General features: G+C 40.1%; 1 protein-coding gene across 1 annotated transcript in view; it reads left to right on the plus strand.

Annotated features, from left to right (window-relative positions):
* The window catches only part of NPLOC4 (NPL4 homolog, ubiquitin recognition factor), a 63,121-nt gene that overhangs the window by 37,378 nt on the left and 2,386 nt on the right, over positions 1-23,357 (plus strand). Inside the window, exons 13-16 of the mRNA XM_081320923.1 lie at positions 13,451-13,522; positions 15,993-16,088; positions 17,768-17,884; positions 23,242-23,344. Of these exons, the coding sequence (XP_081177049.1) occupies positions 13,451-13,522; positions 15,993-16,088; positions 17,768-17,884; positions 23,242-23,344 (388 nt within the window). The remainder of the gene's footprint in view (positions 1-13,450; positions 13,523-15,992; positions 16,089-17,767; positions 17,885-23,241; positions 23,345-23,357) is intronic.

Below are 23,357 nucleotides of genomic sequence, written 5' to 3' on the forward strand. Positions count from 1 at the left end.
TTTTTTCAGTTGGATTAAAATATTTCACATTTTTAATTCACTGAATTTGCATTTAGGATATTGTGTCAAATTCCTCAGCTGAGGTATTTTACCTCCAACATGATCTTTCTCTTATATGAATGACCTTGAAGTAAACACAGTACCAGCCTCTCAGAATTTAAATAGAATCTATATTGATATATAACCAGTAATCCTACCAGTTCTAACCAGAACTAATAAAATCCATAGGGTGCCATATTGTTTTTTTCTTTCCAATTCAGCAGCTCTTCTGGCTTCCTTCTTTTTGGATTTTGGAATTCCACCTAATCATCTCCATGCTTTCAAAGATGACATTACTGATTTGTCTCCTCCCTAGAGTAGCATAAATTGCCTCTGTTATTAATTTATTTTTTAATTTTTTATTTTAATTCCATTTATATCCCGCCCTTCTCCGAAGACTCAGGGCGGCTTACAAGCTTAGCAGTAGCCTTAAACTCAAGCCATTTTCTCCCTTCCATAATATAGCGTTCTTGCAAGTAATCTTTCAAATAGGCCGAAATCTTCGCCATTTCAACCAGATCGGAAACCTTTGAAGTCCACTCTTCTATAGTCGGCAGTTCCTCTTTCTTCCAGTACTAACCTATCAAAAGTCTATCCAGAGTTTATCCAGAATAAGTATAGGGTTAAGAAGTTTTATATTTGAATAAGTCTTCTTTCTTTTTTTCTTTTTCTATCTTAGTTTTTTTTTATATATATTTAATATTACTAAGGTTTGTTTTATCCTATATAAGCTAGAGAGTGATAGATTTTAGAGTTTATGGTTGCTAGTATATGGTTGTTTATGATTGTTTTTTTTTATATATACCTTGTATTTAGCTCTGGGAAGTCGGGGGGGAGGGGGGGAGGGGGGAGAGGAAGGGGGGGAGGGGGAAGGGAGGGGGAGGGGGGATTTTTAAGGGGAAAAATTGTATGTTAAAACTTTTCAATTAAAAAAAAAAGCTTAGCAGTAGCCTTCATTCTATGTATATGCCTGCTTATTAGGGCTTTCACACACCCCCAAGCGGCATTATTACAAAGTCAGCTTAATTGCCCCCAACAATCTGGGTCCTCAGATTGTACCATGCATATCAGAATTGGGTTTCTTAATCTTGGAGAGCCATCAGTCTTGGGGGTAGCTCTGTCAAGAGGTTGTTGGCAGTTTTGTGCTGTTAACATTCTATGTCAAATCCAGAGCAAAAACTCTGAAAATGGTCAAGTGAAGGACAGAATAGTTAGCTATATGATTGAAGAAAAATTGGAGCCTGCATACTTTGCACCCACTGCTTACAAATAGTACAACCATATCTGTGGACATGTTTGCAATACTTTCTTGTATAAGCTCAATTTTTCCTTTTGTAATAGTGCCCCATCACTTCCCAGAGCCAGCTCAACTTCAGCGTGAAGTATGTGATGCTCGCCATCATGCCTCCTAGCAAGCTCTCAGAATTAACAATGCCACTTGTGTTTGGTAGTTGCTGCCATCCCTCAGTTGACTTTAAATCCCCAACTAATGTTTTTTTGTTTTTTCCCTTGGCCCAATTATGCTTAGATGAGATGTTCACTGAAGCAAAATGATGCAGCAATAAAAGCTGCAGGTTTCTCACAGCTAGCCAGAATAGTTTTGTGGTATGTGTGGAATATGCTTGTAAGGTACCTGGTGAGAAGCATGAATTGCAACAAAGTGCAAAATAATAAAATGTAAAACAAGGATTTAAAGAGCCTATGAAGCTAAGAGTGAGGTGTGGGTGGTCATTGTGAAGAGGAGAAGCTATGCCAAGAAAAGGCTTTTATACATTCATAAGGTAGGACCCTAATGGAGATAAAAGTAATATTCCTAGTCTGTTATTGCAGGCTGGCTGCATTTTTTTTTCTTACCACAGCAATACAATTCTTAAAACTGTCTTAATTCTTATGGTTCATGTGATACTTATTTAGAATTTTTTGCAGTGCTATATTTTCTAAAACAGCAAATCTTTAACCCGTTGCCTGGAGGCGGTTCAGGTCTGGATGGGGAGGAACAGACTTCAACTCAACCCCGACAAGACCGAGTGGCTTTGCATACCTTCATCCCAGGTTTATTCGGACATTCCACCTCTCGCTATGGGGGGCGAATTATTACCCCCCATAGATAGGACTCGCAACTTGGGAGTCCTCCTAGATTCACGGCTCACTCTGGAAGACCACATAGGAGCTGTGACTAGGGGGGCTTTCGCCCAGGTTCGCCTGGTGCGCCAGTTGCGGCCCTATCTAAGCCGGGATGATCTATGCACGGTCACTCACGCGCTCGTGACCTCTCGACTAGACTACTGCAACGCTCTCTACATGGGGCTGCCCTTGAGGACCACCCGGAAGCTCCAACTGGCACAGAATGCAGCCGCGAGAGTTGTGTTGGGAGTTTCCCGATACTCCCATGTCACACCTCTGCTCCGTGAGCTGCATTGGTTGCCAGTTGTCTTCCGGGTGAGATTCAAGGTACTAGTAATGGTGTTCAAAGCCCTACATGGCAGGGGTCCGGAGTACCTCAGGGAACACCTGCTGCCGGCGTCAACTTCCCTCCGCCCTGTGCGTTCCCACAAAGAGGGACTCCTCAGGGTGCCACCGGTCAGAGAATGTAGATTGGTGGCCCCCAGGGGGAGATCTTTCTCTGTGGGCGCCCCGGAGCTATGGAACCAGTTACCGGTTGAGCTCCGGACGGCGCCCAATCTTCGCTCCTTTCGCCGCGATCTGAAAACATACCTGTTCGAACAAGCCGGCCTGGCCTGAGGGGGGATTGGTGGGGGTTTTTTACTATCATTTTATTGGGGTTTTTATTAATGTACCAACTGTTTTTATGGGCATGTATTTAATTATCTTTTAATTTTTGTAACTCTGTGTTTTATTCTTGCCCTGTACACCGCCCTGAGTCCTTCGGGAGAAGGGCGGTATAGAAATATTAATAAATTAAATTAAATTAAATTAAAAACGAAGCTTGTTAATCTAAATATTTTTATTAGAGTAATGCTTTCTTAATATTTTTCAAAGTTTATCCAAAGTTGTCAATATTTGATGAGATATAATTAATATGTTTTAATACACAAATATTTTTGATAATGCAGTAGTTGTAATAGTATCATTCCAGGAAGAGAATTAATTGCCAATTGCATTTATACTTTTGCCAGGAAGTGGAAAAAGCATCAAAGATGTAATGTTAGTCTGTAACATGGATTCTTTGGAATTCTGATTCTTTCAATTTATATGATGAATCTTTAATATTATGTGCAGACTGAGCTGATTGTGAGATTGTAGACATCTGATGGGATCACCAAGATACTCTTGTTTTTAAAGCATTTCTGATAGATTTAATCTTCTTAAAATATAGTAAAACAAGGGTTCTTTCAATGAGTGTTATCTTGCTTAATTGATCTGACTTAGTGATTTACACTTTTAATTCCTACTCTCCAGGGGGGTATTTTTATAGCTGTATATCACTAAGGATGGGCAGAACGTGTACATTGCTGAACATAGGACTTAGACATAGGAGAACTGCACCAATTTGGAGAAAAGGCAAAAATGAAAATTTTAAAGAGAAACTAATGCTTGTTTTAAGCTACTGACTTGATCACAAGTCTTTTACTTCAATATAAATCTAAAAAGTAAATAAATAATAATAATCAGGAGATATTTTCGACCCTCATATCAGGGATACATGATGCTGAGCCATTTATTGTTGTAGATTAAGGAACATATTTTGATTCCAGGTTGGAGATTTAGATAAGAGAGATGGGACAAAGCTAATTGAAGTACTTAGATTAAATTATTCACCGGGATGAAGGTCTTCTGGGAGATTCAGATTTTTGTCTCTTGGGAGATTTCTCTGAGACACACCACAAGTGGTCCTCTATAAAATAATGAAAGATTTGTGCCTGAGAGCTTTGAAGAGCAGTATATATGGGCAGCATTCCCATAAAAGAGCTTTTAGAAATTTATTGGATATGCCCCAAGAAGCCAATGTTTGTGTAATGTGGAGTACATTTATCTCTCAATGTTAACAGCAGTTTAAATACAGCAGAAGCTATTGAACCCCTATGTTGTCTAACTGGGTAGAAGAACAGATGGTTTGAAAGCTCCTGTGGTCAGAAAAAGGGTGATATATGTAAAACTAGATAGATTTGAAGCAGTGCCTGTACAAACTCTGTGCCTTGCATGAGGTATGTGGTCTGAATCTGTTATTTCTTTACATTTGAAATGGAGTTGCTGAGTTAGTATTGTTGCTTACAAAGAAGCATATACTGGGGCTCAAGTTACATGGCTGAGAAAAATTGCTGAAAATATTATAAGCTATAGGGCCTCAGTGAGTGAAGAGTTTTAAAGTGAAAATATTAAACCTCCTCTTTTTCAAGTCACCCTTGTATGGTGTGCTTGTGGAACTTGGCTGGGGACTGATGTTCCATTGAAAGCTTTTTGCTGATCCTGCCAGTTTTTCTGAGAACATATGAATAATCTGTGTCTTAAATACGATAAACATAGGAAAAGCGGGAGTCCCAGGCTTGCTCTGATTCTGTACAATGGGACATTTTCCCTTAGCAACACCTTTAGAATTTTTGGCTTTTTAAAGACCAGGAAGGATTGGCAGCAAGTTTGTTGACTGAATTTTGACTCAAACTCAGCATAGAGAGAGAAAAGCTTACCCTGGTTTGACAATTGGGAAATAAGATAAAGGGGATATTCTAAATAGCTATTTTCTCTGTACCGGTTGCCACCGGTAGTCCTCACTTAGCAACCACATTTGAAACTGGTCACACAAGTCACTAAACAGAAAAATCAAGTGACCATGTTTTTTTAAGATTTGACTTCCATCTTCCATATTAAATCTGCTTGTCACAAGCCAGCTGTGAAATTGGCAAATGGCAATCCCATGATAGGGATGCTATGTGGACAGTCACAGATGTAACGGCAGTTGTGAATCATGCAAATGACAATCAGATAAATGTAGGATGCTGTAACTGGTGTAAATGTGAGGAATGGTAATTTTAAACAGTCACTGCACGAGGCACTCACTAAGCGAGTACTAACTGTAGCACCTAAGCTTAAATGACCGCTGAGCTTTCTCTCCTTTTTCAGTTGTGTGATGTGCAAGCAGAGTCTTCATAAATATGTCCAATATCAGGAATCATACTAGATTAATAGTTTAAACAAACAGTCTACTTTCAGTAGTAATATGAAAAAGATGTTTCCTTTCTATCGAGTTATCACTGGAGATTTCCTTGAGTTGTGGGAGAAGGACCCTATGCAAAATCATCTATATTTAGCATAACAAAACATGTAAGTATTTGGTGTTCCTTTTTAACATGTATTGCCACTGGTTATAACATAGTGGAATGAAGTTATTGGAAGCCCTGAATGGTGAACTCATTTAAAACTTTGTGTATATTTCAGTTTGAAATTTATGATGAACCATCTTTGATTTATATGTTTCTACGTAATTTGAATTACCTTCTTCCTGAAGTGGAGTTTAGTTAATTTATGAAGTTTAACTTTCCACTGTCTAATTGACATTTTATTGGGCTCCCTTGTGAGAGTTCAGCTGTATTGTACTCTTTAAGTTGGTTCTTGCACCCAGACTTGTTTCAGGGATGGCTCAACATTCCATCAAATGTATCATGCCCTTCCAACACCCAAAGGGCACCTGAATTTTATGGATCCTTTGAAGCCTTCAAAGTAGCTAAAGTTTACTGCTTTTGCAGGACTCCGTTTTCTTACCGACTTCAAAAGCATAATGGTGATCTTGGCATTAGCAGAAAGATATCACTCATCTTTGCAGTGAGCAAAGATTTTTGTTGGTTTTCTGATGTTCTTAGGGTTAGTAAAGAAAGACAGTTGATGACATTGTTACAGCAAGGAGACCTTTGCCCATCCTATAGTTTTCTCTTTTCAGAAGCAAACTCGGTAAGATTTTTGCAATTTTGCTATTGATTCAGCCTGCATTCCTTCAGGCCATTGTATGCTGCCCTGAAGAAATGCCAGTTACTGGCCTTTAGTTTCCATGTGAAGTCATGTGCCTAAGGTTTCATTCCATCATATAATTTCAATGGCGGTGGGATGTTTTTGGTTAAATAGCTTTCTTTATTCTCGTTTTAAATAATACTCTTGGTCTTACTGAATGATGAATGCTTTGAACGTAGAATGGATTACTACATTTGAAAATAAAGCCTAGGTGAGATGTCAGATACAGAACTTAGTTGCAAGAATTCTTAAAGATGCTAAAGATTCTTCTGGTTCAGCAAATTCTGTAGTACATGTCCATCTCCTTTTCTCCTTCCTATCCCAGATTGCTACTATAAAGCAATGTGGGGGGTGGGGGTGGTTAGGTTGGTGGACTAGAACTCATAGTCTTTGTGTGACAACCTTTAAGATACTTGAAAACTGATCTGAAACATTTCCAACTCCTTCAGTCTCTCTTTATAGGCATTATGTCCTGTCCTGTCCTGTCCTACTTTTCCTCACTGCCCTTCCCTGGATCTGTTTCAGTTTCTCTGAAACCTTCTTAAAATGCATCCAGAACTGAATGCATTTCTAGAGGTGGAGTCAGACCAAAGTAGAATGAAGAAAATTTGGAATGCGTACATTTTTTGATGCAGCATAAATTGCATTTTGCCTTTTATTGCAGCCACAGCACGCTTAGTGGCTCATATTCAGTTTGTTCCAAGTGCTGTAATTGAAATAATAGTTTTCCTACAGTGCTTTTGTACTTAGATGAATCGGTTCACTGCTTATTTGGAGTTGAGAAAGGTTCTGTTTTCAAGGCAAATAAGTATTTTTAAAAAGAACCTAATCAGGAACCAGATCTTTTCTTCCTTCTATATACTGTAAATATATATTTACAGTGAGGGGAAAAAGTATTTGATCCCCTGCTGGTTTTGTACGTTTGCCCACTGGCAAAGAAATGATCAGTCTATAATTTTAATGGTAGGCTTATTTTAACAGTGAGAGACAGAATAACAAGAAAAAATCCAGAAAAACAGATTTCAAAGAAGCTATAAATTGATTTGAATTGCTTGTTACCTGTATGAAAGACACCTGTCCACAGAAGCAATCAATCAGTCAGATTCCAAACTCACCATGGCCAAGACCAAAAAGCAGTCCAAGGATGTCAGGGACATGGCTGGAATGGGCTACAAGATTTATCGCCAAGCAGCTAGGTGAGAAGGTGACAACAGTTGGTGCGATTATTCGCAAATGGCAGAAACACAAAATAACTGTCAATCTCCCTCGGTCTGGGGCTCCATGCAAGATCTCACCTCCTGGAGTTTCAATGATCATGAGAATGGTGAGGAATCAGCCCAGAATTACACAGGAGGATCTTGTCAGTGATCACAAGGCAACTGGGACCATAGTCACCAAGAAAACAACTGATAACACAGTACGCCGTGAAGGACTGAAATCCTGCAGCGCTCACAAGGTCAAGGCCTGCTGAAGAAAGCACATGCCCAGGCCCGTCTGAAGTTTGCCAGTGAATATCTGAATGATTCAGAGGAAAACTGGGTGAAATTGTTGTGGTAAGATGAGACCAAAATCGAGCTCTTTGGCATCAACTCAACTTGTTATGCTTGGAGAAGGAGGAATGATGTCTGTGACCTCAAGAACACCATCCTCACTGTCAAACATTGAGGTGGAAACATTATGCTTTGGGGGTGTTTTTCTGCTAAGGAGACAGGACAACTTCACCACATCAAAGGGATGATGGACAGGGCCATGCACCTCCTTCCCTCAGCCAGGACATTGAAAATGGGGGTCATGGATGGGTATTCCAGGATGGCAATGACCCAAAACACATGGCCAAGGCAACAAAGGAATGGCTCAAGAAGAAGCACATTAAGGTCCTGGAATAGCCAGTCTCCAGACCTTAATCCCATGGAAAATCTGTGAAGGTTCGAGCTGTCAAACATCAGCCTCGAAACCTTAATGACTTAGAGAGGATCAGCAAAGAAGAGTGGGGCAAAATCCCTCCTGAGATATGTGCAAACCTGGTGGCCAATTGTGAAGAAATGTCTGACCTCTGTGATTGCCAATAAGGATTTTGCCACCAAATACTAAGTCATGTTTTGCGAAGGGGTCAAATACTTATTTCACTCATTAAAATGCAAATCAATTTATAACTTGTTGGAAATGCATTTTTCTGCATTTTTGTTTGTTTGTTGTTGTTATTCTGTGTCTCACTGTTAAAATAAACCTACCATTAAAATTATAGACTGATCATTTCTTTGTCAGTGGGCAAAAGTACAAAATCAGCAGGGGATCTAATATATTTTTCCCCTCACTGTATATAGAATTCTATAAGATAAAGGATGCTGTTAAATCAGCAATGAATAAACAGCCATCAAATGGGATTACATACAAAGCGAGCAGAACTCCCCTCCTCCTTTCACATGCAAGAACACATTTCAGAAAATAACTGCTTTTTCCTACAAATTGCAGATTGCTTCATTTGTAAATATTATGGAGTAGACTTGGGGTTAAACTATAGCTTAATTGGTGAGTATAAATGTAAACAAGTGTCTCAAGGAAGACTTTCTCAGGCTTCTGAACTGTGTAGTTGAGGGGCTATCATTTATTATTCTTTAAACTTCCAGCCATCCAGCAAGGCAATAGCTTGTTGATCTCTACAAAATCTTGGTAATAGCTATGAGAGGCATATAATTGATATTAGGGCTCCTTTCTGGATCTCAGATGCAAGATTTAAACAGCAGATGAGCCAAAGCTTTAGATCACTGTCCAGAAAATAAATATTGGAGTTTTGCATATAAATGCATCTAAGACCCAGAAAGCATAAGCAGTTGATGTCACACCTATAAAGACATACCCCTGATTTAAGAATTGATATTTTTTTTCCAGACCAAAATGTTCCATTTGGGGAGTGGGGAGGAGACCTTTTTAAAGAGGTAATTGATGGAGCTATCAATTTCATTCAGCATGCAATTATAATTAAATATAGTTAATATTAAAATGCAAATCAATTTATAACTTGTTGGAAATGCATTTTTCTGGATTTTTTTTGTTATTCTGTCTCTCACTGTTAAAATAAACCATCTATTAAAATTATAGACTGATCATTTCTTTGTCAGTGGGCAAACGTACAAAATCATCAGTGGATCAAATACGGTACAACAAAAACAATAATGATAAAGTTGTAAGGTACCTTAGAGGTCATCTAGTCCAACCCCCTGCTCAGGCAGGAAACCCTATACCATTTCAGACAAATAGCTGTCCAGTTTCTTCTTAAAAACCTCCAGGGTTTGTTGTCACTGTGAGTTGGGGGGGGCACGAAGGGAGACTCAGCCAATCTCAATGTATACATGGTTGTATTTGACAATAAAGGTTCATTCATTCATTCATTCATTCATTCATTCATTCATTCATTCATTCATAGCTTCTGGAGGCAGGTTGTTCCACTGATTAATTGTTCTAACTGTCAGGAAATTTCTCCTTAGTTCTAGATTGCTTCTCTCTTTGGTTAGTCTCCATCCATTGCTTCTTGTCCTGCCTTCAGGCGCTTTGGAGAATAGCTTGACTCCCTCTTCTTTGTGGCAGCCCCTGAGATATTGGAAGACTGCTATCATGTCCCCCCTCATCCTTCTCTTCATTAAAGTAGACATACCCAATTCCAGCAACCGTTCCTTATATGTATTAGCCTCCAGCCCCCTAATCGTCTTTGTTGCTCTTCTCTGTACTCTTTCTAGAGTCTCAACATTTTTTTTGCATCGTGGTGACCAAAACTGGATGCAGTATTCCACGTGTGGCCTTACCAAGGCATTGTAAAGTGGTATTAACACTTCAGGTGATCTTGATTCTATCCCTCTGTTAATGCAGCCTAGCACTGTGTTGGCTTTGTTGGCAGCTGCAGCACACTGCTGGCTCATATTGAAGTGATTGTCCACTAGGACTCCGAGATCCCTCTCACAGTTACTACTATCGAGCAGGGTACATTTGGTTTTTCTTGCCTAAATGTAGAACCTTACTTTTTTCACCATTGAATTTGTTTTTGTTAGATAGCGCCCAATGTACTTTTTTTCCTCGCTGTAACTAACTTGAAGATGCAACTTCATGCCATCCTTTACGTGGTGGTTCCATATTGCTCACAAAGGGAAGCATCATAATTACTGCCAAATTAGCAAAGAAAATAGTATTTTCCTTGTGGTTGCTGAACTTGATGTTTACTACGCTAAAAAGCTTTCAAAAATATAATTAAAATAATTAGCAAGGGATTATAGGTTCTTTCTTCATCTTGTGAGTCTGAGTTTATTTACTAGGTTTTCTCTTATTGTTTTATAGCAGAGAAAACAAAGATTTTGCTTGAAAGTTATTCAGTCATTTTTTTCAGTTGGATTTCAGAAATTTGCTCTTTTTTAAAAAAAAGAAAAGAAAAGAAAGAAAAAAAATACTTAATGTGAAATTCCCCAAAGAAAAACATGAAGGTGAACAGGTGCTGGAAACATTTTTCTGCATATTAGAACTTCATTGGATTTAAAGATGTATTCCAGATTGGCAAATTATATGGGTGGCATGGCAAAATCTCCCATGCATAAGCAAAATTGGTTTCACTGAATTTGATTTTTGTCTTTATGTGGAAAAAGCACTCCCGTTGGATAATTGCTCATGACTGCTGGCTTGGTATTATATCACTTCTCAGAAATGCAGGGAGCGTTTCTAAAAGAAAGACAACTTTTGCCTAAAATATTATGCTTAATAACATTGCTATGTATGGGACAAAATCTTGTGCAACACTATAAAGATTAATTGCACTATGGAAGTAGACCAGATTTCACAATAAATGCTGTTGAGACATGGCCATGAAAAGCAACTGTGTATATATATATGTATGTACCTCTGCTATGTAAACTTTCTTCTCCAAATCTTCCTGCTGAAGTTTAAAATGTCTAAAAGCACTAGCCTTTGCAGTAATTATTGGAAATGTCATTGTACCACACAAACTAACCTTGTTTGAGCAATAAAACATCTGTGAGAGGTGGTTTTTGTTTTTTTTAATTGTGCCTGGAAAGCCAACTGAGTTACATTCTTCACTAGATGCCTAACTGATCGTGCCGTGAGGTAAAAAGAAGAGGTCAGTGGATACTCTGTGTTTCCAGCTAGGCCGGGTTAACAGCTGCTTCTTTGTGTAAAGACAAGGGTGACAAACAGCCTTCTTGACCAGATAGAATGTTAAAACTTGGCATGTTGGCATATTTATAGCTGTTTGGCAAGTAATAATTAGAAAAGAGTTGAATTGCTTTTGTGAAACTGAAACCTTTTCCATGAGGGGGGAGAGGCAGGGACCAAGAGATAAATAAAATTTGAACCTGCAGTTTTGAGAATTACAAGTTTGACTGACTGACTTAGTTACACCTTAATGTTCTGGTTAGCTTGTGCGTTGTTTATCAGCAGTGCCCGTCTTAGGATTTTACATTTCCCTCCAGCTCTCCGTTTCTCTCTGTTTAGAGGTGCTGTGTGTACACACGTGGTACTTGCATGTGAAGTTTATCTTCTTACTCCCAGGGTTTTCTGGTAGTACATCAAGTAAATGACATGAATAATCTTGTCCAGGTACCCTTGGAACCTGCCTCATCGGCTACATTTTCAAAGCAAAGCAATGGAAAAAAAATATGGTTGGGGATTATAAATACATAATTGATTTATATTTGAGTAGTTTATTGATACCACTTAAAATGTGATTTAGAAAATTTAACAAAAAATGTCTGTTCTCAGTGCATTTTTTTCTGAAGTAAGGTGTGTTTGACACAAGTTATTAGGTCTTTTGTCACTTTGTAATTAGTAAATAAATGCTAGCCATCTCCCTTCCCTTACTGAACTTCTAAAACAAGCCCAAGCTTTTTTGGACCACAACAATAATTTAAGGAAATAAAGGAGATCCATAGTTGTCAGCAGAAAATTTTCAAGGGAAGAAAGGGAACAGATTCAAACTATGTGGGACAGTCATTCAAGTTCATAATGTACATGAAACCTATAAAGAATGTCAGAAAAACCTAGGCGTTTAAAATAATAAGGAAGAACAATATTATGTCAAACTTGACACAAAAATTACATTTCTAGCGAGCTACATAAGAATAGTTAAAAGCAAAGGGAAGTAATCTTAAGAAGACAGTGATCCCTGTAATGATAAATGTTAAAGGTTTCCTCTGATCTCTTTTAAAAGTCTTAGTTAGTGCACATGAAAAACCAATAATAATAGTTTTAGGAGGTCTTCCTTCCCCAAAAGGTCTACAGATAGTTCTTGGTTTATAATCATAATTGGGACTAGAATTTCAGTTGGAAGTTAGCTATCACATTATTACCATTTTTATGATGTCATTAAACCACTTGTTTGGTCATTAAGTGAACCATATGGTCGCAAGTGCAATCCCATTTTGTCAAATAGGTGCAAAACACCAAATCAGTCACAAAACACAATATGGAACATGCAGTGGTTGTGAATGCAAGGCAGTTACCAAGCACCCAATATGTGATCATGTGACTGCAGAGTTGGTCTGGCAGCAATTGTAACTTCAAGGATGGGTGTTCTTTTTTCAAATCCATCACAATTTCAAATGGTTGTTATGAGACCAGTCATGTCAAGGACTACCTATGGTGGTGAAGCAAATGTTGGGAATACTGTATATAATCTAGGTTCTAGATTAGTTCTAGGACCTTTGGCCTCCCCGTAGCATTTCTGAATGCAACAGATCAAGAAAATAGATAAAAGTTACTTCGACTACCTTGCTAGGTTACTGCAGTGCTATTCTAACCTCATTTACCCTGTACATCAGCGAGGTATCAAGAAAGTTTAAGGAAAAAATAATATATAGAGAGAGGGATGGTATCTAGACAATTTAAATAAAGCATGCAGTTAATGGTATAATCAGCTTTATACACTGCTTTTCAGAGGAAAAAAAATGGGATAAATATTTTAAAGTACTACAAGACTGGTTGTACGTCAGGGGTGTCAAACTAGCGGCCTGCGGGCCGGATGCATCATACACCGGACATGCCCACCCCCCAGCTCTGCAAAGGCAAAAAACATGATAAGTCACGTGACACAATCGAATTTGACACCCATGTTTGACATGGTCTGTTTTTATAACTAGAACCCCTAAATGATTTTATTTTATAAATTTAAATATGTAAATTTATATTTTAGTTACTTAGGTACAATGAGATGAAATTGTATGAAAATACTTGAATGTTAGCATGTACTTAAGAGTATTAATATTTGACCTACCTCAGGTGGATCAAAGATAGGAGGAATCCTATCAGTTTGCTGGTGATTAGATGACATACTGGGAACTGACCAATGGGCCCCTGGTTGTCTGTTTAATTTTTTCTTCCCTCCATTAAACTATTGTTCTCTTGTAATTCTTGGTAAATTGTTCTGCCTAACAATTTGGGATGGCTTTTGTTTCAGGATATAGACAAGTTTGGCAATGAGATCACTCAGCTAGCTCGTCCTCTTCCTGTTGAGTACCTAATCATAGATGTAAGTATGAATTGTGCTTACTTTTTACTTTGGCTAATGTAAACAGAAACGTTGAATAGGAATATGCAGAATTCTCTCCATAAGTTAAATAGGGGGATTCTTGTCATATTAGTTTCTTACTGTAAAGGTAAATGCTACCAAATAGTGCATAGCTTTCTGATTGCAATTTTCTTTTGATTATGTAAAATCTGAGAAGAGTGTTTAGTTTCCATGTTAACACACTGCTCAAAGGATCTCACTGCTCCTATAGAATTATGTTTGTATGTTAAATGAGTGGGAAGTGTCATGGTCACACAGATGTTATTGATTACATCTTATAAGAGAACAAGTCTGTGCTGTATCTTTCAGAGAAATGATTAAGCAATATATGATGTGTGATATGGTTTTATTTATTTAAGTCTAGATCCTACCTTTATTTTTACAACTCAAGGTGTATTCATAATATTCCTTACTTTCTTTTTGCTCCTCCATTTTTCTAACACAAGTCATGACTTTGCTTTAGAATTTCTGTTGTACAGGACTTTGAATTTGGGAGGCAAATATAAGCATTCCTATATTGTGCTTTAACTGAATTGTTCTACTTTTGTATAACTAATTGTCTTGTTTTATCCTATGTTCCATGTTTATTATTTTATTTATGTTATTATTTTTTAAACGCTTGATTTGGATAGAAAGATGAATAAAAAAATCATTGATATTGCCTCTATAGCTAATAACTTTGATTAATAATCTATGGCGCCTATATATTCCTTAGATTTGACATTAAAATGATGGGAAGGTATTTTACTTAATAAAAGAATGCATTTCAAAGGTGATTAATCAGTAGATGATACAATTGTAATATGTAGAAAGATAAAATAGAGCTTAATATGTAATTCAGAGAGCCAATTTGGTCTTGTGGTTAAGGCACTGGGCTAGAAAGCTGGAGACCATGAATTCAAGTCCCGCATTAGCCATGAAAGGCAGCTGGGTGTCTATGGGCCAGTCACTCTCCCTCTCAGCCCAACCCACCTCACAGGGTTATTATGGGGAAAATAGGAGGAGGAAGATGTATTGGATATGTTCGCCACCTTCAGTTATTTGTAAAAATAATAAAGGCGGGATACAAAGAAATAATTGTGGCACCAATTTAAGCCAGAGATTCTGAAAGGCTATGAATTCATAGAGATCCACTTGTTCAGCCTCCTTGTCTATCTGTTTGCCTTTCTCTCTCACCCCCCCGTCCCACCCACCCACCCCCATGTGGGTATGTATATTTAGATTTTAGATTTAGATTTTGTTAGATTTATATACCGCCCTTTCCCGAGGGACTCAGGGCGGTTTACAGGGCATTTTAAAATCATACCAATACAAAATACAAAGTTAAAAGACAAATAAAAGATTAAATTATCCCTGAAAATAAAACCCAGTTAAAATTCTCAGCCTGGGTCAGAGAGCTTAAAGAGCCAAGTCTTCAGGTCTCGGCGGAATGAACGTAGGTCAGGGGTAGTCCTGAGCTCCACGGGCAGCTGGTTCCAGAGGGCAGGCGCACCCACAGAAAAGGCCCTCCCCCTTTTGTTTAGAGAGAGAGAAAGAAACAGTATAAGTGTATTTATTTGTCTATTTCTACTCAAAACTGAAATTGGTGGATCCATTCACTGAGATACTGCTTTTTTGAAAAGATGGTAGCTATTTCTCAACTTTCTGCTCCAACTCACAGTCCAATAAATTTATTACCCAACAACAAAAGAATCTGTTTTTGGACAATCTGGGATATAAGTAAAATGAAAACATATTGCCAGAAACTTGCATTTAGGATGCATTTGTCAAGAAGTGAAACCGAATTTCTGAAACCTGTATCATTTATTGGTTGATTGCGTAGTATGGTAACTTATTTCTGTGCCTTTTGATTTGATTTCAAATTGTGTTGTTCCTCGACTAAAAAGCCTTTTGTTGGCTAACATCTATACTATGCAATATCAGGTGGTATATGACACTTTTTCATTTTTAAAATGCAATCGTCTGTAATATTAGCATGCCTGAGGCAATAAAATCAATATATGTAGAATCCTTTCCGTGGGAGAAATAGGGCTGCAAAAGTTATAGCTTTTATTAACAAAGACAACTTTTTGTTTTGCCTATATATATTTTTTAAAAAATAAGCTGTCTTACCTCCCTCTAGTCTAGAAAGCAGTAGGAATTTAAGCCTTTGAAAGTCTCAGAAGTCTTGGGCAATACGGTCCTTTTGTCAGAAGTGAACTGATTCTTAATTACTGAATTATATTTGCTAAAATATATGGGGAAACATATGAGAGATTTTAAAAGAGACTGGAAGACCCATCCCTCCTTTCAATTTTTCTATCTTGTCTTTGTTTTAAAGGCATTACCTGCGTCTCTGTCCTAGATAGGTGTTTTGCCCTGTATCTTGCATTGCCTGTTAACATCATTAGTCATTTGAATTTTAACAGTTGTTATTTTTACTGTTTTGAAGATTACTACCACGTTTCCAAAAGATCCAGTTTACACGTTTTCTATTTCTCAAAATCCATTCCCTATTGAGAATCGTGATGTACTGGGAGAAACTCAGGTAAGGGTAAACAGCAGTTTGGATGAAGGGTAGTATCTATACAGTGGCATTTATTTAGTTTTTAATATTTAAAAGCAGATTACATCATGCATAAAAATTGGCTTAGTTACAAATGCTAAATAGGTTTAATTCACCCCTTTTTAGTTTTGTGGAAAATTTAAGCAAATTCTAGGCGAACAGATTGCACATAATCATGTAAAATAAAGTTTTTGCTATGTCTGGAAATCAGAAACAGCTTGTGTCTGTGTTACCATGAGTAAAATGTCTACCATGGTTACAAATTGTGTCTCAGTATTCAGCACACCTGTTCGTAAATGCATGATCCTTCAGCTGTAGCCTTGACATTTGTTACCAAACAAAATATCTTTGCAATGTTTAATTGAAAGGAAACGTCCTTTGAGAGGAAGAAAATGAATTCTGCTATCTTTTCTAGTCTTGCTGCCCCCTTTTGAGCCATGTTCATAGAGATAGAGAAGAATTACTAGATCTAAAAACAATTTAGCTGACTTCAGCTTTTCACTGTCAACTCTTACCAGCTGGGAAAACTCACATAATCTGTCCACTGCTGAGAATGGCATTACACCAAGGGTCTTTGAAACTGGCCCTTTTATGACTTGTGGACTTCAACTCCCAGAATTCCTCAGCCAGGCACACTGGCTGAGGAATTCTGGGAGTTGAAGTCCACAAGTCATAAAAGGGCCAACTTTGAAGACTCCTGCATTACACCATTGGTCAGACATTGGATGCGAATTATAGGCAGTATAGGTTTCTGCAACTGTCTTCATGAGTTCTGCTAAACTATTGTTACCAGCCACTTACTTGAAAAGAATCACAGTAAAATTTCCCTCAAGAGAGTAAACTTTATCTAACTTCTCCTTGATGTGGAGGTAATATCAGGTTGCTCTTTGGCAAAAAAACAACAAAAAACAACCCTCAAGAGTGCCACTCATTTGCTCTCTTTACATCACAAATACCGGCAGTCTTCATAGAACAAAATTTGTGAAATTGCTCTCTGAACTGGGAATGTGTTACCGGAGAGCCCAAATGCAAAACCTGCAGGCCAAATATGGCATGGTGGGATATCTAATAGAGCCTGCCTTTACTTCCCAGCCTTTACTTACTGCTGCTTCTACAGTACTGTATTTCCCGCCTTCTGCATCACAACCACCTGCTGTTTCTTTTGCTGCCTCCACATCCCCCCATTTTTTTCCTACTGTCTCTCTGCCTCCCTTCTGCTTTGTCTGTCTCTATATTTTCCAGCTTCTTTGTCTTCTTGCATACCTCTTAAATTTGAGGTGTTTGCTTCCTGGCTGCCGTTTCTGTCCATTCATCCTTGCTGGAGGTTTCATCAGCAGAGGGTGCTATGATGCTGGGAAACGACTCTTAGTATCATAAGACTTTTACTGAAAACAAAAACAAAGACTGCAGGTGTTTTAGTCTGAGGATATTGCTCCAAAAAAAGAGAAAGAATTAAATGCTTAAACAATTATTATTAAACAAACTTTAAATAATAAAGTTAGCATTAACATCATTAAAGAGTCATCAGACTGCTTGGGTCCTGTCCACTTTTAAGTGCGGCTGCTGAGAGAACAGTGTTTGCAGCCCTGTGACAGAGGGGTGGGTGTCTGAAGCATATGGGTCAGCAGTTGGCTAAATTATTGTTTTGTCAATCTTGGCAGGACTTTCACATTCTAGCTACATATTTGTCCCAGAATACCTCTTCTGTGTTCCTTGACATCATCTCTGATTTCCATCTTCTCCTCTTCTTGGTCACCAATGAAGTGATGCCTTTAAGGGTATGTAATGACTTTATTTTTTAGAGAAAGGCATAAAGCTTACATTAAGAAGATTGCTAAACACACCTGACTTTAAAGCAAGATACCTTGACTTGTTAGAAGTGGCTTCTAGATTGGTAGTGTGGCAGTCAACTTTGAACCTTTTGGAGAAATAAGTTGGTAGCAATTGCCTCTCAGACTGGGTAGAGCCAGCTTGACGCTTAGGCATGTTGTATCAGAAATTATTATTGTAAAAGATCAATTCTGCAATATCATTAAGGATTTGTCTTATTTTTAATCCACGGTTATGGCTACCCTATTAGCTAACTTTTGCTAGGCCACTGATAAACATAATTCCCTGCCTTCAAAATCTGAAACATTTCCCCTCCATTTAAAAAAAAAAGGCAGGAAAAGTAATAATGTCCTGTATTTTCTGGAGAGTCTAAAGAACTATAATCGTGTATGGAATAGTTGGGCTGCCAGTGAGTAATTAATCAGGTTTACTGCATGTCATTATGATAATGAAGTACAATTGCAATTGTCTTAACTATAAAATATGGGATGCACAAAGTCTATCCTCTTTACATTTTAGGAACTTTCCATCAAGTTTGCATAATTCTGGAGGTGGCCTTTCCCGTCTGCCTTTGATTTAGAGAAACTGAGTTCTGTAGGTTATAATACAGAAAGCACAAGGAGTTTTGTTTTTCAGCAGAATGGGGTTAAATTTTCAGGCAAGCCAGAACTTCCTGAAGATATGCCTTTCAAAATTTTATAGAAATCAGAGCAGGCATTTTTGAAGTAAGCTTCATTAATCCTTTTTAAAGAACAGTTCCTGTAACTTTGCTGTTAGGTCAGTGTAATGAAACGTGTATTTTTCAAGAGGGCAACTGGACTTTGTTTTTCTTTGAAAATGTTTCGCTTCTCATCCAAGAAGCTTCTTCACTTCTGACTGGATGATGGGGAATGGAAGGATTTATATTTTTTGCAGACAGTTGGTCATTTACATTCCTTTAGAGAGGAAACAAAACAACCACTTCATAAATGCATGGCACAACATAGGACAGTGGTGGCGAACCCATGGCACGCGTGCCAGAGGCAGCACTCAGAGCCCTCTTTGTGGGCACACATGCCATGCCCCGGAGATGGCAACCGTCCCTCTTCAACCAGCCGCCCGAGGTCCCACATGGCCGGATGCATCCCGGCACGGCTGGTTTCCCTCCCCCCCCCGGTCCCGTCCCTCTTGGCCTCGCATGCTCTCCTTTTCCTGGGCACAACCCACTGCATCGCCTCCTCAGCTGTCAGCCAACTGTCCAGCTCAAAGGCAGCTTCTCTGAACTGCTGGTGGTGGGCTGTGGAGCTCCAGGGTGCACCAGTCAAGGAGCTGGCAGGCTCTGGCTGCTGACGGACACCATCAGCCCCCATCCGCTCACTGGCCTCTGTGTGCGGGGGCCAATGGTGTCAGGCAGCAGCTGGCCTGGTCCCTGCCTCACCTTGCCCCATGGCAATGGCACCCCCACCTTCCTTCGCCTCACCCTGCAGGACGAGCCTCCTGCCCACCACCCCACCTGCCAGAGACCCCATGGATCTCCCTCAACCCTGTCCGGCCCCCACAGACATCCCTCCCCAGGAGCAACATCGAGGTGACCATGCCCACTTTGGCCACACCCACCCAGTCTGCCATGACCACCACAGCCACGCCCACCCAGTGGGCCACGTCCTACCTGGCACCCGGTGATAAATAAGTGGGTTTTGGTTTGCAGTTTGGGCACTCGGGTCTCTAAAAGGTTCGCCATCACTGACATAGGAGAACAGAGCCATCAGGAAAAGATTCAGCAGTCCATTTACAGTTAAAAGACAAAGGCCACTCTTTTGAAGACAGCAAAGTCCACATTTTGGGTAGAGAGGACTGCTAGTTTGAAAGAGGGGTCAAAGAGGCCACCTATGTCAAAACTGAACAGCCGTCTCTCAGCAGAGGGGGAGGGGTACGATATCTCCTGTCTACAACACAGTCCTTTCAGGAATTCCAAGATGGCTCCACACCCATTTGCACTACTCAGACGATCTTGAGGACACAGATAAACCTCCAGGTGGCCTCAGTGACTCTCTAAAACAATGCAAATGACCAGCTGTCTGCAAGGAAAGAAATCCTTCCATTCCCCACCATTCAGTCAGAGCTGAAGAAGCTTCTTGGATGAAAAGTGAAACGCCTTCCAAAAAAACCAAGAAAGTCCAGTTGTCTCGTGAAAAAGCTCCTTTGGGACAACCATGACCTGGATGACTGAGAATCTCCACAGGCACTTACAGCTGTTGTAACTTATTCTCTGGCGAGTTTCCTCCTAGCCTTCAAAACAGTTTTCTTTCCTGATTATTCATTGTATACATCAGGATCTGATGTCTAACAAATCCAGGGTGCAACCCTAATACAAATTCTGACATTTATGCAGTAGCTGTGATTTTATGAAGCCAGTGGAAACATTTTTATTTCCCGAGCCCACTGCTCAAGAACAAAGATGAAATGGACAGTGCATGTCGGCTGGTGGCCCCCAGGGGGAGGGCATTCTCAGTGGGTGCGCCAGCCCTCTGGAACACCTTACCAACCGAAATCCGGATGGCCCCTGACCTCCGTACCTTCCGTCGCGACTTAAAAACTTTCCTGTTCCAGCAGGCTGGCCTGGCATGATAACGTTAATTGGGGTCCCAGTTTGTGCTCATTAGTGTTTCTTATTATTTTATTGTTTCGGTCTGTATACCTTCCTTCCTCTGTACACCGCCCCGAGTCCCTCGGGAGAAGGGCGGTTTATAAAAACTAATAAATAAATAAATAAATAAATAAATATTCTTCCAGTTCACCTCAGAACTTGTCAGTAGTGCCATCTGCTGTTTAAATCTCTCAAAAACTCCCCCCCCAGCAGTGCCATTTTAATGTAATCCTGCATACTGTTGCTTGTGAATGTCAGGCAACACTTGATGCTAACTGAGATGTGGGGCATGATATTTCATTCATGAATTCTTGCTCATGCCAATATTCTAAATGTGTTCCTGTTTTTATGCTGGCAGTTCCTTTCTTGAATGGGTCTGAACTATGCTGACTTGTTCATTTTGTGCCACCCAATCATGGCGCACAATGTGAGTGGAGGTAACAGCACACTTGCAATACAGTGCCACTGTTTAGATTCAGAGCTGCTAAACAAGGCGATTTAAAGTTTCATTTCTTCTTTCTAGAATAATTGGCCTTTAAAACTGGAATGGAAATAGAATACCTGAAATGGCGGTCTTGTCGATATTGCCTGGGAGGAGTTTGATTCTGTGACTCCGGAGGAAGTGGACAGGATTATGGGGAGGCTGAGCTCCACCACATGTTTATTGGACCTGTGCCCTTCCTGGCTGGTTTATGCGGCTCGGGAGGGGACACGAGGCTGGTTCCAGGCGGTTATATCTGCCTCTTTGAGTGAGGGTAGTTTCCCCGCCGTCTTGAAAGAGGCGGTGGTGAGACCTCTCCTCAAGAAGCCTGCCTTGGACCCAGCTGTGTTGATAACTTTCGTCCGGTCTGGTGGCGCATCAGCTCCCTCTGGTCCTGGATGAAGCGGATTATCTAGACCTGTACCAATCGGGTTTCAGGCCCGGGTACAGCACGGAGACGGCATTGGTCGCTCTGGTGAATGATCTCTGGAGGGCTCGGGACAGGGGACATTCCTCTGTCCTAGTCCTATTAGACCTCTCAGCGGCGTTCGATACCATCGACCATGGTATCCTGCTGTGGCGTCTCAGGGATTGGGAGTGGGAGGCACAGTTTTGCAGTGGTTCTCCTCCTATCTCCTGGGACGTTCGCAGTCGGTGTTGGCAGGGGGGCAGAGGTCGACCTCGAAGTCTCTCGTTTGTGGAGTTCCTCAGGGGTCGGTCCTCTCGCCTCTCCTGTTCAACATCTACATGAAACCGCTGGGTGAGATCATTCGTGGTTTTGGAGTTGGGTATCATCAGTATGCCGATGATACCCAGCTTTTTATTTCGACCCCAAACCACCCCAGTGATGCCCTCGACGTGATGTCCCGTTGCCTGGAGGCGGTTCGGGTCTGGATGGGGAGGAACAGACTTCAACTCAACCCCGACAAGACTGAGTGGCTGTGCATATCGGCATCCCGGGATATTCAGAATATTCCATCTCTTTCCATGGGGGGTGAACTATTACCCCCCGTAGATAGGGCTCGCAACTTGGGAGTCCTCCTAGATTCACGGCTTACTTTGGAAGATCACATGGTGGCCGTGACTAGGGGGGCCTTCGCCCAGGTTCGCCTGGTCCGCCAGTTGCGGCCCTATCTAGACCGGGATGCCCTATGTACGGTCACTCACGCGCTCGTGACCTCTCGCCTGGACTACTGCAATGCTCTCTACATGGGGCTGCCCTTGAGGACCACTCGGAGGCTCCAACTGGTACAAAATGCAGCCGCGAGAGTTGTGTTGGGAGTCTCCCGATACTCCCATGTTACACCTCTGCTCCGTGAGCTGCATTGGTTACCAGTTGTGTTCCAGGTGAGATTCAAGGTACTGGTAATGGTGTTCAAGGCCCTACATGGCATGGGTCCGAAGTACCTTAGGGAGCACCTGCTGCCGGCATCAACTTCCCTCCGCCCTGTGCGCTCCCACAGAGAGGGCCTCCTCAGGGTGCCACCGATCAGAGAATGTCGGTTGGTGGCCCCCAGGGGGAGGTCCTTCTCTGTGGGCGCCCCGGAGCTATGGAATTGGTTGCCGGTTGAGCTCCGGATGGCGCCCAACCTTCGCTCCTTCCGTCGCGATCTGAAGACACATTTATTTGAACAAGCCGGCTTGGCCTGATGGGGGACGGGTTCGGTTTTTATTGTCACTTTTAATATATGTATTTACTGTTTTTACCTTGGGCATATGTTTAATTCTTTTTAACTTTTGTAATTTTGTATTTTTTATATGTCTGCCCTGTTCACCGCCCTGAGTCCTTCGGGAGAAGGGTGGTATATAAATAAAATTATTATTATTATTATTATTATTATTATTATTATTATTATTATTATTATTATTATTATTATTATTATTATTATTATTATTATTATTATTATTATTATTATTATTATTATTATTATTATTATTATTATTATTATGGCATATTCAGGTGTCAGGAAACAAAATGTATTTTTACTGTTGCTCCATGCTTTTAGATGTCCTGAAAGTGGGAGAAGAGATAGAGTGCAACCTATTTTGGAAATGGTAAATCAGTTGACAAAAAAATGTCTTTTGTAGTTAAATAGCTTAATTGTATTACTAACATTTATAGCTAGTTGGAATATGGTGCATTAATCCTTTATTTTAAATGTAGATAGGATTGTGATGTGGTTTATTTCCTCTTTTAGGACAGTATCAGCTTGTTGCTGGAGGCAGTAAGAACCCGGAATGAAGATCTCGCTCAGACCTGGAAAAAATCTGAACAGTGGGCTACCATTGAGCAGCTTTGCAGTATGTTTAACGT

The sequence above is a fragment of the Vipera berus genome (genome assembly GCF_964194415.1).
Source record: "Vipera berus genome assembly, chromosome: 2".
Taxonomy (NCBI): domain Eukaryota; kingdom Metazoa; phylum Chordata; class Lepidosauria; order Squamata; family Viperidae; genus Vipera; species Vipera berus.